At 31.9% G+C, this 14,760-nt stretch overlaps 1 protein-coding gene across 3 annotated transcripts in view; it reads left to right on the forward strand.

Annotated features, from left to right (window-relative positions):
• The window catches only part of LOC125070552 (thrombospondin type-1 domain-containing protein 4-like), a 54,415-nt gene extending 41,489 nt beyond the window's left edge, over nt 1-12,926 (forward strand). For 2 of the 3 annotated variants that reach the window (XM_047680463.1, XM_047680464.1), the window contains exons 3-12: nt 6,376-6,556; nt 8,278-8,438; nt 8,516-8,824; nt 8,937-9,161; nt 9,447-9,686; nt 10,254-10,401; nt 10,942-11,117; nt 11,495-11,669; nt 11,908-11,997; nt 12,619-12,917. In XM_047680463.1, the coding sequence (XP_047536419.1) occupies nt 6,376-6,556; nt 8,278-8,438; nt 8,516-8,824; nt 8,937-9,161; nt 9,447-9,686; nt 10,254-10,401; nt 10,942-11,117; nt 11,495-11,669; nt 11,908-11,997; nt 12,619-12,722 (1,809 nt within the window). In that variant the 3' untranslated portion in view covers nt 12,723-12,917. Of the gene's footprint in view, nt 1-6,375; nt 6,557-8,277; nt 8,439-8,515; nt 8,825-8,936; nt 9,162-9,446; nt 9,687-10,253; nt 10,402-10,941; nt 11,118-11,494; nt 11,670-11,907; nt 11,998-12,618 lie in introns of all 3 variants that reach the window. The other variant, XM_047680462.1, reaches the window with a different exon arrangement.
• Nucleotides 12,927-14,760: the final 1,834 nt, after the last annotated feature.

Below are 14,760 nucleotides of genomic sequence, written 5' to 3' on the forward strand. Positions count from 1 at the left end.
GTTTCACACTTAATTCTAATTAATTGCCTATTAGTGGACGTTTTCAATTACGTATTGCGTTTGATTTATAAGTCAATACATTACTAACTATTTGATGATTAAGAACTGCGCCAAGATTACGGTGATCATATTGAAAACAACTATTTTTATTGGAATATACGTTGCAGTCAGAACACCTTTCTGGTCAAAGTTAGTTTGGACTGACAAAGGCATATTATTAACTGAAAATTAATATTAAGTTTGGGTTTATTTGTGAGGGGCTATCTGATTTGGGGCAGATAGATCCTATTGCTCCTTAGATGTGTATATACGCGTAGTTGAAATTAACTACGCGTTTACACATCGACTGCAAACTTAAAGAATTAATACTACTAAACTTAACCTAACTCACGTATGTATAGAAATACATTAAAAGGTACATTTGATTTTACTAGTGAAGTTTTATTTTGTAATGTTTTAATCGGCAAGTTTAATCATAACTTGATATCTATAGAAACACTATAAATGCGAAAGTAACTCTGTCTGTTACGTTTTCACGACCAAATTACGGAACCGAATTTCATATAATTTGATTTGAAGTAAGCTTGAACCCCAACGAAGGACATAGGCTATTTTATACCGAACACTCGATCCCGAAAATGAGAGCGAAGCGGGTTAAATGTAGTTACATACATATATATCCGTACCGGTTCCGTTACATCTTTAGTAACAGAAGTGTATGTTAGATACATTTCTAAGTTACTTCTTGCGTGTATCCGTTGCTTCCTTATATAAATTCAGCAATATGTCATTACTTACTTGATTTTTTAATGACTGATATCAATGTTTTCAAGGGCTCTTGAGATAGGTTTTGTTCATATTAATTTGAATAATTTAATTAATCTTTCACTGGTAAATGTTAGTACTAGGATTAAGAGCGTATTTTGTTTTTATTTATCATACTAAAGTTGACGCTTAATCTTAACTAGCTTGAAGTTAATACGATATAATAACAGGAATAATTATGATTTCATAATTTAGGCTTGTATGCATGATAGTTTTATAATGTCACAAGTCGTTATTTTAAGTGGTGTTAAGCCTTTATATTGAATGCGTTTTTGGTAAATAAATAATTTTCAATGGTATATTAAATATTTGATACAGTGACCACTGAGCCTTATAGCATAATAAATATGTCTTAGTTCATTAAAATTCTCAGGCATATGACAGTTCTAATGTTGGTAAAACGGCGCCGGCATTAATATAAATTTACTAGCTAATTTACATTTGTATAAAGTCATTAGCCAAATAAAGAGAAGACGTTTCTTATAGGATGTTTCACAAGTATTTTGTTAAGACATCTGCTGGACCCGTGACTATGTTTGCACACGACACATTTTGGCTCACCTGGGCGAGTGGTGGCTTCCTCTTACTTTTTATTCAATGAAATTTCAAACATGAATACTTTTCTATATTATTGTTTGCTTAATGAAAGTAAAATAATAGCCTAATCACACTTCTGGGCTATCCCACAACGCACTTCTAATATAGTTGTTTTATAGACTAGTAGATTCTCATACAAAATATTTATTTCTTCACAATGTATTCCTTCACCGAGTACGAGTTAAGAATATCAGTAATGCTGATCTGAGTTTTAATCTCTAATAATCGTATATCTGGGCGATCTGGACACGCTGAGTTAGTGTACTCATGAAACAAGTGAAAAAACAACTATATCTTGGTTGTTTGTAAGTCTAATAAAACCAAAATTCTATAGTAAACCATTTGGCCCAGCTTGCTTTATAAATTTATTTAAGAAAATATACAATTTTGTAAGCCGCTTTCTGCTGTAAGGCGCGTAAAGGAACTTAATTCCAAATTTTCTCTGCACTGTCTCTCTGTCTTTACTTGGTGGTGGGTTTTTGTGCAAGTCCGTCTGGGTAGGTACCACCCACTCCTCAGATATTCTACCGCCAAACAGCAGTACTTAGTATTGTTGTGTTCCGGTTTGAAGAGTGTGTGGCAAGGGACATAACATCTTAGTTTCCGAGGTTAGTGGCGCATTGGTTAACTTCTTACAGCGCCATTGTCTATGGGCGGTAGTGACCACTTATCATCAGGTGACCTATTTGCTCGTCCGCCTACAGATATCATAAAAAAAAAAACAAATAAGTAAGTTAATTTAGTATCAGTCAAACACACTGAATTTTATTATTACGAATAGATATATTTTTAAAATAAAAAAGTTTCAAAGGATTAATTCTTTAAAAAAAACCTCTCCAATACAAATATAGTCATTGCACAAATATAACAGTGTCTTTTAAGATTTGACATTAATTATTATTGAACCCTTAATACAAAATGCAAATTTGTTTCGTTTTCAATTAAGTCCTGCGATTGCACTATCTCGCTTAAAATGTTTTTAAAAGCAGATAATCGTAAAATATATAGTATATTGTTTTCGATACATGAATGAACATTATAATAACTTAGTATTGTTTAAAAATAAAAATAAATAATAATACGAAGCTCTTACAGTAAATACCTTTTATACTTTTAATAAACAAATGTTTATTGTAATATGTAAAGTAATGATTAACAGTACTACGCGAAAACAAAATACGATCTGTACAAACAGTCGCGTCGGTTAAACATATGTATATACATAATTTCTGGAATTGAAAAGTTTTTGTGTTAATATTTTATTTTTAGTTGATTATCATCATTTTCTATTTTTCACCGGAGAAGCAAAAAGATTGGTTGTATTTAAAAAAAAATGATTTTACGTACTTTACTCGTAAGATCTTATTTTTTACTAATTGTAAACAAATAATTAGATTGTTATGATATTTATTCTTTTCTTTGGATTTTTTGGTAAGTCTCTTTCAGGATATGTTATTAATTATTATGTATATACGCTTAAGATATATGTATATCTTATAAGAAATTATAACTGTAACATTTATCCGTTAATTTAGTCTAATTTATCTAAAAACTCTGCTTTAAAATAAAATAAATAACTATTACATCACAAGTGATATTCTATTTTTAAAAACGTGTTTCTTGATCATTCGAGAAATAAATATACCTTTTGATACCTTCACTTTGTAAGAGGCGATAAAAATAATATAAATTCGGCAGAGACAAGATCGCTCTATTCGAAGCGCTCGGAACCGCGAAGAATATAGAGTTACTTATATATATAATGGAATAAGATATAATGTTAATGATGTGATGTAAATTAGCTCCATAAATGTATAGTAGATATCATGAAGCTCGTTTTCGATCGTAAAAAATAATCACAAAAGTAATATATACACTAATGATATTATAATTAAATGGGTTATAAATATATTGTTATAGTCATTGGTTTGAAATTATATATATTTTTAAGTAATAGTAATTTTTTAAAATCAGCTGTCGTGTTGTGGTAGTTTAATAAAGATCTATTCCATATATACTGTGTGGACTAAGGGTAGTGATGCTTGCCAGTCAGGCGTTGGCGTTAAGGAAGCCGATTTATTATGTTATTTTTTTTTAATTATATATTTTATGATATCAGTTTCTTCATTTTTCTTACAGTTACATTGATATATTTTACTTGATGTTTTTATAGTAAATCAATTTAACAATCTGGTAAAAGATTGTCAATCGTAAATAATATTATAAATGTTAAAATGAGATTATTAACTACTCACTTCTCATGACTATTTTTCATACGATTTTTCAAAGATACAAAAACCGAAATATTGTACTTAACTCAGCCACTTACTTACAGGTAGACAAAGCCACGGGCGAAAACTAGAGATATATATTATAATATCATTAATATATAAATTATAATAACAGCGACTTAAAAAGAACCATAAAATTCTGATAAAACAATTTGATGTGTGTAACATTAAGAAGTCAAAATATAAAAGATGAATCATTCAAATACTTTGAATCAAATCTATTAAAAAGCAATAAAACTACAGATACATATTCTTATGTATATAAGACATAAATTTAATGTAAAATTTCGTAATCGAGCTTTTATCTGACTCATCTTGTAAATAGCATCCTTGATCGGTGTGTTTGTAAGCGCCGGCGCCTCGACCATCAACTTTGTATCTTTGTAAGCAAATCTTAGGTACATTTGTAGATAGCAAATATCGTAAAAATATAGTAATACAATGTATTTAAAAAGGTTTTTTGGATTGGTTGTTACGTCAGACGTTACGAGGACGACGGATATTATTAATAGTCTTATAATAATAGTATGGATTCAATTTTAACTGTTAAAGTAATAATATTATAGAGGTCAGATTTGATTGTTTGTTTATTTCTGAATTGGAGCAAAATTTAGTAACGCAATTTTGTAATGCAAACATGCTACGCTTTACGCTCGTTTCAGGCCAGACTTAGGATGTAGAGGATGTTTATATGTTGTATATTTTTTGAGATATTGCTGCATATTTCGTAAACATTTTTCGAATTAAATTGTCAAAAAAAAAGTCGACGGATTTCCAAGTAAATGTCTGTCAAAAGTATAAAATTCCGGAACAAAATATATACATATATATGTAATGAAAAAAAATAAATAATTTTCTTTAATTTGAATTCCGCGCGTCACATTATTTTTGCGTAACTTTTAACCGTTTACGCAGCGCACGTAGAAGGAGCTCTCAAAAGACTGACTGAAGAATACTGTTTTTTCCCATTTTAACAGCATTTTTCATTGATACTCCGCTTCTATAAGTCTGTAACCTGGTTGTATATAGTATATGGCTATTTAAGCCTTTCTCAATAAGTGAGCTATCTAACACTATCTAAAAGATAAGCGGGTTCAACCGAACAAGCTCTTCAGCTTTATTATATTAGTTTAGATGAGTGCGGGGCCAATATGTCAACGCATTTAGTTCACTAGAGTACCATTCTCCGCTTCCAATGAACCTAGTGCCAGTCTGTCGAATCTTTCGCTATCAGCACGACTAATTCTAGAGAGCTAAATAAGAGCACGAACTTCGATACTAACAAGACAACGATAGATCTAGTCAATTTAATGTTACCCGAGCGATGTCTGGACGGAAAACTAGCATCACGCTATTTCTATATCATGTGGAAACATTCGAAATAGTTTTGACAAAAAAAATCACATCACTCTAAATCAAATTTTGACAAATTAAATAATTTATTAAAACATTCTCGAACATTCTATGGTTATCGAAGTTTTCGATCGAAACTCGTATCTAACAATTGTTTATACGCATATACGTATACGCGTATTTCTAGATCTTTCGATATTTTAATCAGGGTCGTATATCATAATGTGTTTGTACAGTGCGAGTATGACATTCCGCTGAACAATACGTAGACCCATTAGGCAGATTGTATTCTTGTCAACTATCAGCGATTAAATGTCGCCGTGATGTCGCCCAGTAGATACTCTTCACGCTCGACTCCGTGCTAATGGAGATATTATTACAGATTCCTAACCTGCTATGACAATATGGATAAAGGAGTGTCGTGTTCTATTTAAAGATCGGTTTCGGTAGTTTTCTATGAATCAGAGACGTCTTTTAACATACTTAACTCAATATTTATTATGTTTCCAAGATAACTGAAGTGTATTTATTGCCCTGTAAAATATTTATGGATTATATATTTAGTAAAATAAACCTACTTAGATTAAAAATTGTATAATAAACTTTAATTTTATTTCTTTACCTCTCTAAAAAAATGTATCGATTGATTTAAAAAATGTTAAATTATTACAAATAATACTTTGATTAAATTTGTTTGTTTTTTTGGATCCTAATTTCGAGTATTCTTTTTAGGAATATATATATACTTCTAATATCATAATCAAAATATTCTTTATTCAAGTAGGTTCAAAAAACATGTTTGAATCGTACCGTTACTGTATTTAATTAAATGTAAAACTGTCATGATAATCCCCGTAATAGGTTTCATTAAAAACGAATGAGTATTTATGGTACAAAATTGTAAAGTGAGGTAGATCAATGTATTTAACTATAAGGCGTCCACGTGGAAATCAATAGTGTAATCATTTTTTTGTTGGAAGTAAAGTTTATAAGTGAATCTTATTTTAAATAAGAATTTTTTGAAGAATTTGTAATTTGTTAAAAAGAGATAAGGATTATTCTTTGTTAGATGACTAAATTTATTACATATTATGCCCTATTTTATAATCATCAGTTAAAAATATACTTAGTTGTGTTTTTTGTAATAAATTGTCATAAATTCAAGTTGACAAATTGTTACATCAATACTTATTTTATTTTAGTGATGTTCTAATTTCGAATGACATTTTAACGGTCTGTTTATCCATATATAACTTTTGTTATGATATTTATGACTGTCAATAATTTCTATGGTTAAATGTAACCGCAGGTGGTAGGCCGGGACGTGCTTTCGGTGGCAGGTAGTCGCGACGTGCGTTGCGGACGGCGGTTGGTGTCGGGCCTGTTCTCCCGTCCGCGGTTACCTCTCGGCTACTCCTACGTTACAACGGTACCCAGAGGCGCCTGTCGGCTCAACGTCTCGGAAATCGTATCCAGCGATAATTATATCGGTATGTTTTATATCTACTCAATATCACTTACCTTGCTACTCTAATGCTTGATATTAAATACTAACTCGTCAATCCCGTTTATTTAATACATTTTATAAATAACGAAATTAAATCAAATGACTCTTTATGGTACATCAATAAACACATAAATAAGTCACGTTTAAAAAAGATGCATAAGAGGCGGCTTAATCGCTAAAACAGCGATCTCTTCCAGGTAGAGGAGAGGAACAGAAGGAAAAAAAGTAGGGGTGTACATACCAAAGATAAACATAATATATAAATACATTGCACTTAAATAATAATATGTGTAAATATAATTAATGTACAATAGATAATATACAGATGCACATGCATACGTATATCTATGTATAAAATTAGATATATATCAAATTAAATAAAATTCTTGCGAAAGATTATTTTATGTTCGAGATTTTAAGTAAATCAGCTCGTGATCTATATTATATATTATCAAAAGATGTTACATCGCGCACATTTAAAATGTAACATTTTTTCTTTAATTGCAAGGGAGTGTTAGCGTGCTGGTGTCACGAGCTGACACACTTGTAGTTGAGATTTCAATTTAAATTTGTTGCTTTGTACAGTTGTCTATGACGAAGTTATAATTAATAGGGATCAATAAATAAAATGATTTATTTCGTTTTAATTCGATAATTCAAAATATTTATATAAGAGGATATGATGGCTTATTCAATTTAAGCCGTTGAAAACATCATTACAATGACGGATGGATTCCGCATGACGGAGTTCGCATTCGCGTTAGACATTCATTTGTTTGCAGTCAATGGTCCTTTGATGAAGGCAAATGGGCCGCAAACATTAGGTTAGTCACTTATCAATCAATGTTGTACGTCTGCTTGATCGTAAATCATTCGTAAATGCAACAATAGACGCCTGCGATGTCCTGCGGATTATGAATGGATCTAACCTTGCGCTTGTTTCCGCATTATTTGAAATCAATTAGTCAAATTTCGAAAGCCGATATGGTCCAGGGGCTAGAACGCTTGACTCTTAATCTAGTTAAGCGCAAGTAACTCTGAATTTTATGTTCAACGGGCCATTACTGAACTTTTATAAATTTGGACTAGAGCACTTCGACTTTAGCTTGTCTTAAACAAGTTCCAACTTAATTACTAATATCAAAGCATAATACTGTGTTTAAATATAATATTTATTTTAGTGAGAGATATTACATTCTGTCGTTAAACTATTTAAAAGACGTGCATGGTACGTTACATTGAATAACGTATTTTGTATAACATTTATTAACTCGATGTGTTTGAACCAAGGCCAAAGGTCGGGGTCAATGCATAAGATACAAGTCGGTAAAGCATTTAATAATTCCTGAGCTTGTAAACTAAAGGTACGCTAACAAGCTATGAATATTGCGAACCGCTTAAATACGCTTAGACATGCACAATGTACTGATCTTATGGCTCTAAGTCTGCGAGTATCTCTTTAAATAACAATAAAATTATAGACGCCTACAATTTTATTGTCTATGTAAAATATAGTTAAGATAGATTTATATTATCATATTCAACTCATCAATGAATTCAATTGTGTGATACCAGTATTTGTTTAAAGTAATTTATGCATTCAATTGAAATATTCAATGTCAAATCAATAGTTGTTTTGGAAGTATCGTTAATATTTTCGTTATCATTTAACTTTTTTTTTATTGTATTTATTTTTATCTGTAGCGTTGAAGATAACAAATGGCTCTTACATTATGAATGGAGAATTTGCGGTCAGTACCCCAGGGACATATGAGGCTACTGGTGCTAGATTTGTTTACACTAGAGAAGGTGGTCTTGACTCAGTTTTTGCATTGGGACCTACACACAGTGCTATCGATATTATGGTATGATACTAAATTTACAAGAGTTTCTTTTTGCTTCTAAAGTTAACGAAACTAAATTAATGAAATCTTTATTGCAGATTTTGTACACGCAACCGAATCCGAACATAAAATACGAATATTTCACTGAATCACTACCAGGTGAAGTTGACGTGGAATCTGTGACAAAAGTTAATTCACCCGAATCAACAATCCTTCCCAAACATACAAGGCGGCATCATGGATTCGATGGTCATCGAACTAATAATCCAGGATACCCAGACTCAGCTGGATTAACTAAAGAATCCAGAGATAATGCTATAGAAGAAAACGTTGTTGGTGGAAGGAAATTTATGTGGAAGATACTCTCCTATACTCAATGTTCGAGAAGTTGTGGAGGAGGTATACAGGTACGTTTATCGTCAGTATAAGAAGCTATTGCTGTACAAGTATAGGAAATAGTTATTGTTTTAAATGTATAAATAATTATAATTTTGTAATTCAAACTCTTGTTAATACTAGGTAGGCAAATACAGATGTATTGAGGCAAGCTCATCAGGAGACAGAGAGGTATCACCTGTACACTGTGCGGGTTCGCCGCCACCTGGAAAGAGACGAAGGTGTGGTAATTTACCCTGTGCTCCAAGATGGAGGGCGGCTGCTTGGTCACCATGTCCTCAATGTGGTCCTGCGATCAGAACAAGGATAGTCGGATGCGTGCAAGACCACTCTCGAGGTATAACTAAGGTAAGTGAGTTTGTTCAATTAGAGTTATTGATACTTACGTTATAGGATGATGACATTTATTTTACAAATGTTTGTTTAACGTCACATAAGATATACTTAGTTACAAAATTTTTAATCTACACATATAAATGCGTGCATTTGTTCTAAATTGAAAGAAAAACAAAGTTTGATTATGAAATGTTACTTTACATTAATTAAAAATATTCTTTTATAAAATTCTCTAAAAATGTTGAATTAAAATTATATTGATTTGCGTAAAATCATCTGATTTCGTATTATTTTTAGATAAGCGATCAAAAGTGTCCGGCTCCAAAACCCTCTACAACTGATACGTGTAATATACCAGATTGTGGATTAAATACAGGAGTTAGACACATAGATCGATTGAAGTCACGTGTTCAAACAGATACATTTAAAGATGGACCGATTTATACGATAGCTGTCAATACTTCTGACGACGATCTCGGACCAGAATATAGTTTCAGTGCTGGAGTGGGCAGCTGGCTTTATACTGATTGGTCTGAGGTAACGGTTGAGCGTTATAATTTCTTTTATTATTTTTACTTTACGTTTTTCTAACAAACGTTTACTTAATCAAACTAAAAAACTGGTCAGTATGCTGATCTCTAATGTAGACTACAAAATACCTCTCACATATATCCACCAACCCGTATTGGAGCAGCGTAGTGGTATATGCTCCAACCCTTCTCCTCAAAAAGGAGAGGAGGCCTTAGCCCATTAGTGGGAAATTTACAGGCTGTTAATGTAAAAACAAAAAATATACCGAAATATTTATCTATTAATCTCTAGGCATCATCCACACACAAACTTACACGCACACAAACATGCAAAACACACACACATATCAATACTAATTCTTTTAATCTTCCTTTCTACATGTAAGTAAAAAAAATCCTATAATGGTTACCTTTTTGTGTTTTAAATACAATATTTCCTTGAATATGTTTAAAGCTAGCTAGTATAAAAATGACCAGACATCTATCGGGCGAGCGTTCGAAATTCAACCAGGAGGACAATATTAGTATATAATATGTACATAGTGGGTGGTATAAATAATTATTTTTATTTTAGTGTGTAGGTTGGTGTGTAGGGGGAGGCTTACAAACGAGAGCAGTCCGTTGCGCCGATCCTTCTGGCTGTCCCCGGAAATCCCCTGAGTCGTCACGCAATTGTGCTCCAACGCTGCCTTGTGAACCTCATGACGGCCATTGGTTTATGGGTACGTGTATTTAAATATTACATGTTTATGTACTCTGTTGCTTTATATCTTTGTTATAATGACGTCATCAAAACATTTATATAAACATACTATTAGCACAATTAATAGACGCTAAAAGCACTTTTATGTTAATTCAATTTCATTTTTTTATACATATTTTTAACTATAAATAAATATCAGTTGAGTTTTTAAAGTCATAAGAATACACTTGCAGATGGTTTATTACCATTTGGAAATATATATAATAATGAGCGCGTTTTTAAATGTAAACTGACAAATAAGTTTTTTGGGTCGGTGATTCTCCGCCTATATGCGTTAGTATGTTTGTGTTCGTGAATGTTTTTTTTTTTTAATAATGAATATCTCGATTTTAAAATGATGGTAAAACTGAAAATTCATTTAACGACTTTTAATTGCATAAAACATATTAGATAAAATTTATATCGAACTTGCTTTTGTAAATTTAAAATATCAATCTGCTGAAAATGATGAATAATAATGTATTTATGAACTACAAATAAGATATTTTTTGTACTTTAGGTGATTGGTCACCTTGTTCATCTACATGTGGAGGTATGCAAGTTCGCGGAGTACTCTGTATAGGGGGGAGTGGGAGACACCTTCGTGATTCGGCCTGTAAAGACGCTAAACCCGAGCACGAAAGGAAATGTGGAAACGAATGCCCACCCGCTTGGTACTCTAGTGAATGGGGACAGGTATAGATTTTTTAAACTTCCTATGGGAGGGTAAACTGTAAGTGTAAGTCTGACTTCTCTTACATACGGCAGCGATAGGCAGACTTCTCTCGGTAGTAGGAGGTTCTATTTTGGAACTGGCAGATATCGTTACGTAAGGAAAAAGTGTTATGACCCCCCAGCCGATCTTTTTCTCTGTCTATTTATATTATATAAGATTTAATATTTAAGCTCAATTTTTGTTATTATTTATATTCGTGCAGAATTGTTCTTAAATTTCGATATTTTTTTGTGTCTTTCTTTTAAAAAGCGAGCAACTTCGGTTTAACCGGGTATCCAACGAAACCACTTTTTTTTCACCATTATTAATTCCATTATTAATAAGCATTTATTTTTAGTGTACTGGTAACTGCACGCTCGGTGTAGGAATACAAAGACGTACAGTCGTGTGCGCACGCGGGGACGGCAGTGCTGCCAGTGACGACGACTGTATCACACCCCGACCGCACGCTAATCGCGCTTGTGAGCCCAAGTGTACTGTCGAACCGTCTATACCACCAGATTTAACCATCGGTAATATTTTTGATTATATAAACATATTATTTTCTCATTATAAAAATAATTAGGGTTTTTTCAAATTAAATATTTTATCATGAATATTTGAAAATATAATTACGTATTTTTGATATATGTAAAAAAAAATTAAAATTCATTTAATAAGATTGTATTAGTATTAATTTTTTATAGCATAAGTCGTAACATCGACATAAATTTTAAAATATATAAGTATAAATATACGACTGTGTTTCAGAGTCTCAAAAAGCGGGTACGGAAATACCGACGACACACACACCAACGTCCACCACACAAAGGAACTATAACACATTCAATGAAAAAAAAGGTATAACTTGTTAAACGTTTGAAATACTTTATTTACTTTTTCATTTTATAATTTACTTAATATTGACTGTTATGTTTTAATCCTTTATATTCAGCACTGGAGTTTAAAGTAGTCTATGGGCCTTTGGGAACACTACTCTGCTTCAATGTTTGAGTTGTTGCATACACATGAAATAGACTTTCATTCGAAACACGCAGAGCCCAATTTTAATAACACATAAACAGTTTATCGCTTTAGAATCAAAAGGTAATCAATGTCGTTTAGCTGAGTATCTATACATAAACACAACGATCCAGTTGTGGTTCGGTCTAAGTTGGATAATGAAGATGGAATATAATCGGGATCCGGTATAAATAAAAATAAGCCCTGAGTTATTATTGAGGTAAATTTCTGGGTCGAAGTAGAATCGAGAACGTATCGTTATCGTTGTAAATTAGTAGAATTCACACCTATATTTGAGCTCACCGATGGATTATAAATCCTGATTAACCACATGCATTCTTAGCGTTACTTGTTTGACCTTGCTTATGCTAGCCACTGAGCTATCGTGTATTATAATATAAAAAATGTTAATTTATAAGTGTAACAGGAATTATGATTGTTTTTTTTTTATTGTTACAGACTGCGAAGACAAACTGCCAAACTGCTCGCTCGCAGTCCAAGCCAGACTTTGTCACTACAAATATTACATACAAAATTGTTGCGATTCTTGCAAAGTAACATGATTACTTAAATTAATATCGAATGAAATTTGAATATCGATTTAAATTCGATCACACTAACGTTCGAACAGATATATACACGAACTTTTATACTTAGCATTACAAAAATAACTCGAAATAATTGTGTAAGCGAATAATAATTATAGTTTTATTCATATTGTATTTCGGTGTGATATTTATTTTCTATTAAAATCATAAGCACATAAGTATTATGACATTGCATTAATTTAAGATTCAATTCAATGGTTCTTACGATATTTTGAACGTATAATGTAAATAAAAAACAATAAAAGTGCGTTACAAAAACTATATGGAATTTTTATTTTATTTATAATGTGAAATTCCACATACATTAACAGCCTGTAAGTTTCCCACTGCTGGGCTGAGGCTCCTTTCCCTTTGAGGAGAAGGTTTTGGAGCATAGTCCACCACGCTGCTGCTTTAAATTATTTGTCGCTTAATTTCGGTGGAATCGAACTCGGTAACATAATTATCTAACTAAGATACAGATATTTTAATATAGTCTATTTTGATTGAACAAATTAGTTTTTTTAATAATAATAAAATATCTTATTATAATATGATGTCTATCCTGTTTTGTCTACGGTAGCTATTCTTAAAAAAGGTAAGTCAGGATCTTCTCCTCGTAAACCAACACTTCGATATGACTAACAGCAGAAGTGCAATCTATGCCTAATTCCAAACATGGGGCTGCTCTTGGAATTGTATTATTAAGACACGAACATAACCAATATCTGAGAGAGAAGATTTTGTGTCAAAATAATGTACTAAATATTTAAAAAAAATATCAGCACACAGCGAGGAAATGCTTGTGTACAGATTAGTATTCAGAATAATAGTAATACTAAGGCATCTATGTACTTAGCTTTATATTACCATACACAAACCATCACTCAAAGCTGCCCACAGACCCACTTTACATCTTGCATCATAGTGTCGTCTACCTTCTCGTGCAAAACGCTGTTGAGCCTAATAGTAGTATATTTTCAAGCTATTCCAGTATCTATAAATTAAGTATGTAACTGTGCTAGTTGTGAGTATAACAATGTCTGTGTAAAACCGTATATTTTTGAACTATATATGTTAAAAACAAAATGAAGTTTGTGATGACTTGGAGGTTCTGAGGTATTCTGATACAAATCTATTCTAATATTATTCTCAAATGCCTTACTAAAATAACGACTTAACCAATATACATAAAACTTATATCAAAAGAATCAGCTCGTTTCGGGGAAGACGTCGGTATAATATTTATTTAAGTAAGTGCGATTTGCAGGTTTGCCAGCTTTAAGTTTTGACTATTGACGTGACAAGCGTGTTAATGTTCTTGCGACATATTAACGACCCTACTGATATTATCAACTGCCTTGACATAGGCCTCGTGTACAATGCCTTATATAATGCTGTTGGTTTTATTGTATAACGAGATCACTGAGTTATTTGCTACAATACATACAATAAACATAACATTATTTGTATGAGGTCATTACAAGTGATGACAGATATACCGGAAGCTGAAAACTGCTAATATTGTTTATTTTTAAATCATTTACCTATTGAGGTGATGTCATCACTCATTTCCTATATTTGTATTCAAAATGCAACAAACATGCATGTTTGGTTTGTAATAAGTATATTCAAATAAAATAATACTTTTTACATAAAAATTATTTACTTGGTGGGAGGATTTTTTACAAGCCCGTCTAAGAACTTGAACACTTGTTGTGTTAAAATTGCAAGGGTGAGTGAGCCAGCGTAACTATCTCATGGTATGGTTAATATTGTTCACTGTGCCAATTCCTACGGGTGGTGATAAGTATTTACTTTCCGGTGGCCGTTTGCTAGAACAACTACCTATTAAAATAAATTAAAAATAATGAAACCTATTTTTAGTAGACGTTGAGAAACTATTTTTGGAATTTGTTTATGGTCTTCATTGCTGTGACCGTCGGACATATACAGACTTATATTTAATTGATGAATACCGTATCCGTTTGTGATATATATATTTATATTTAAA

Source organism: Vanessa atalanta, chromosome 17 (genome assembly GCF_905147765.1).
Source record: "Vanessa atalanta chromosome 17, ilVanAtal1.2, whole genome shotgun sequence".
Taxonomy (NCBI): Eukaryota; Metazoa; Arthropoda; class Insecta; order Lepidoptera; family Nymphalidae; genus Vanessa; species Vanessa atalanta.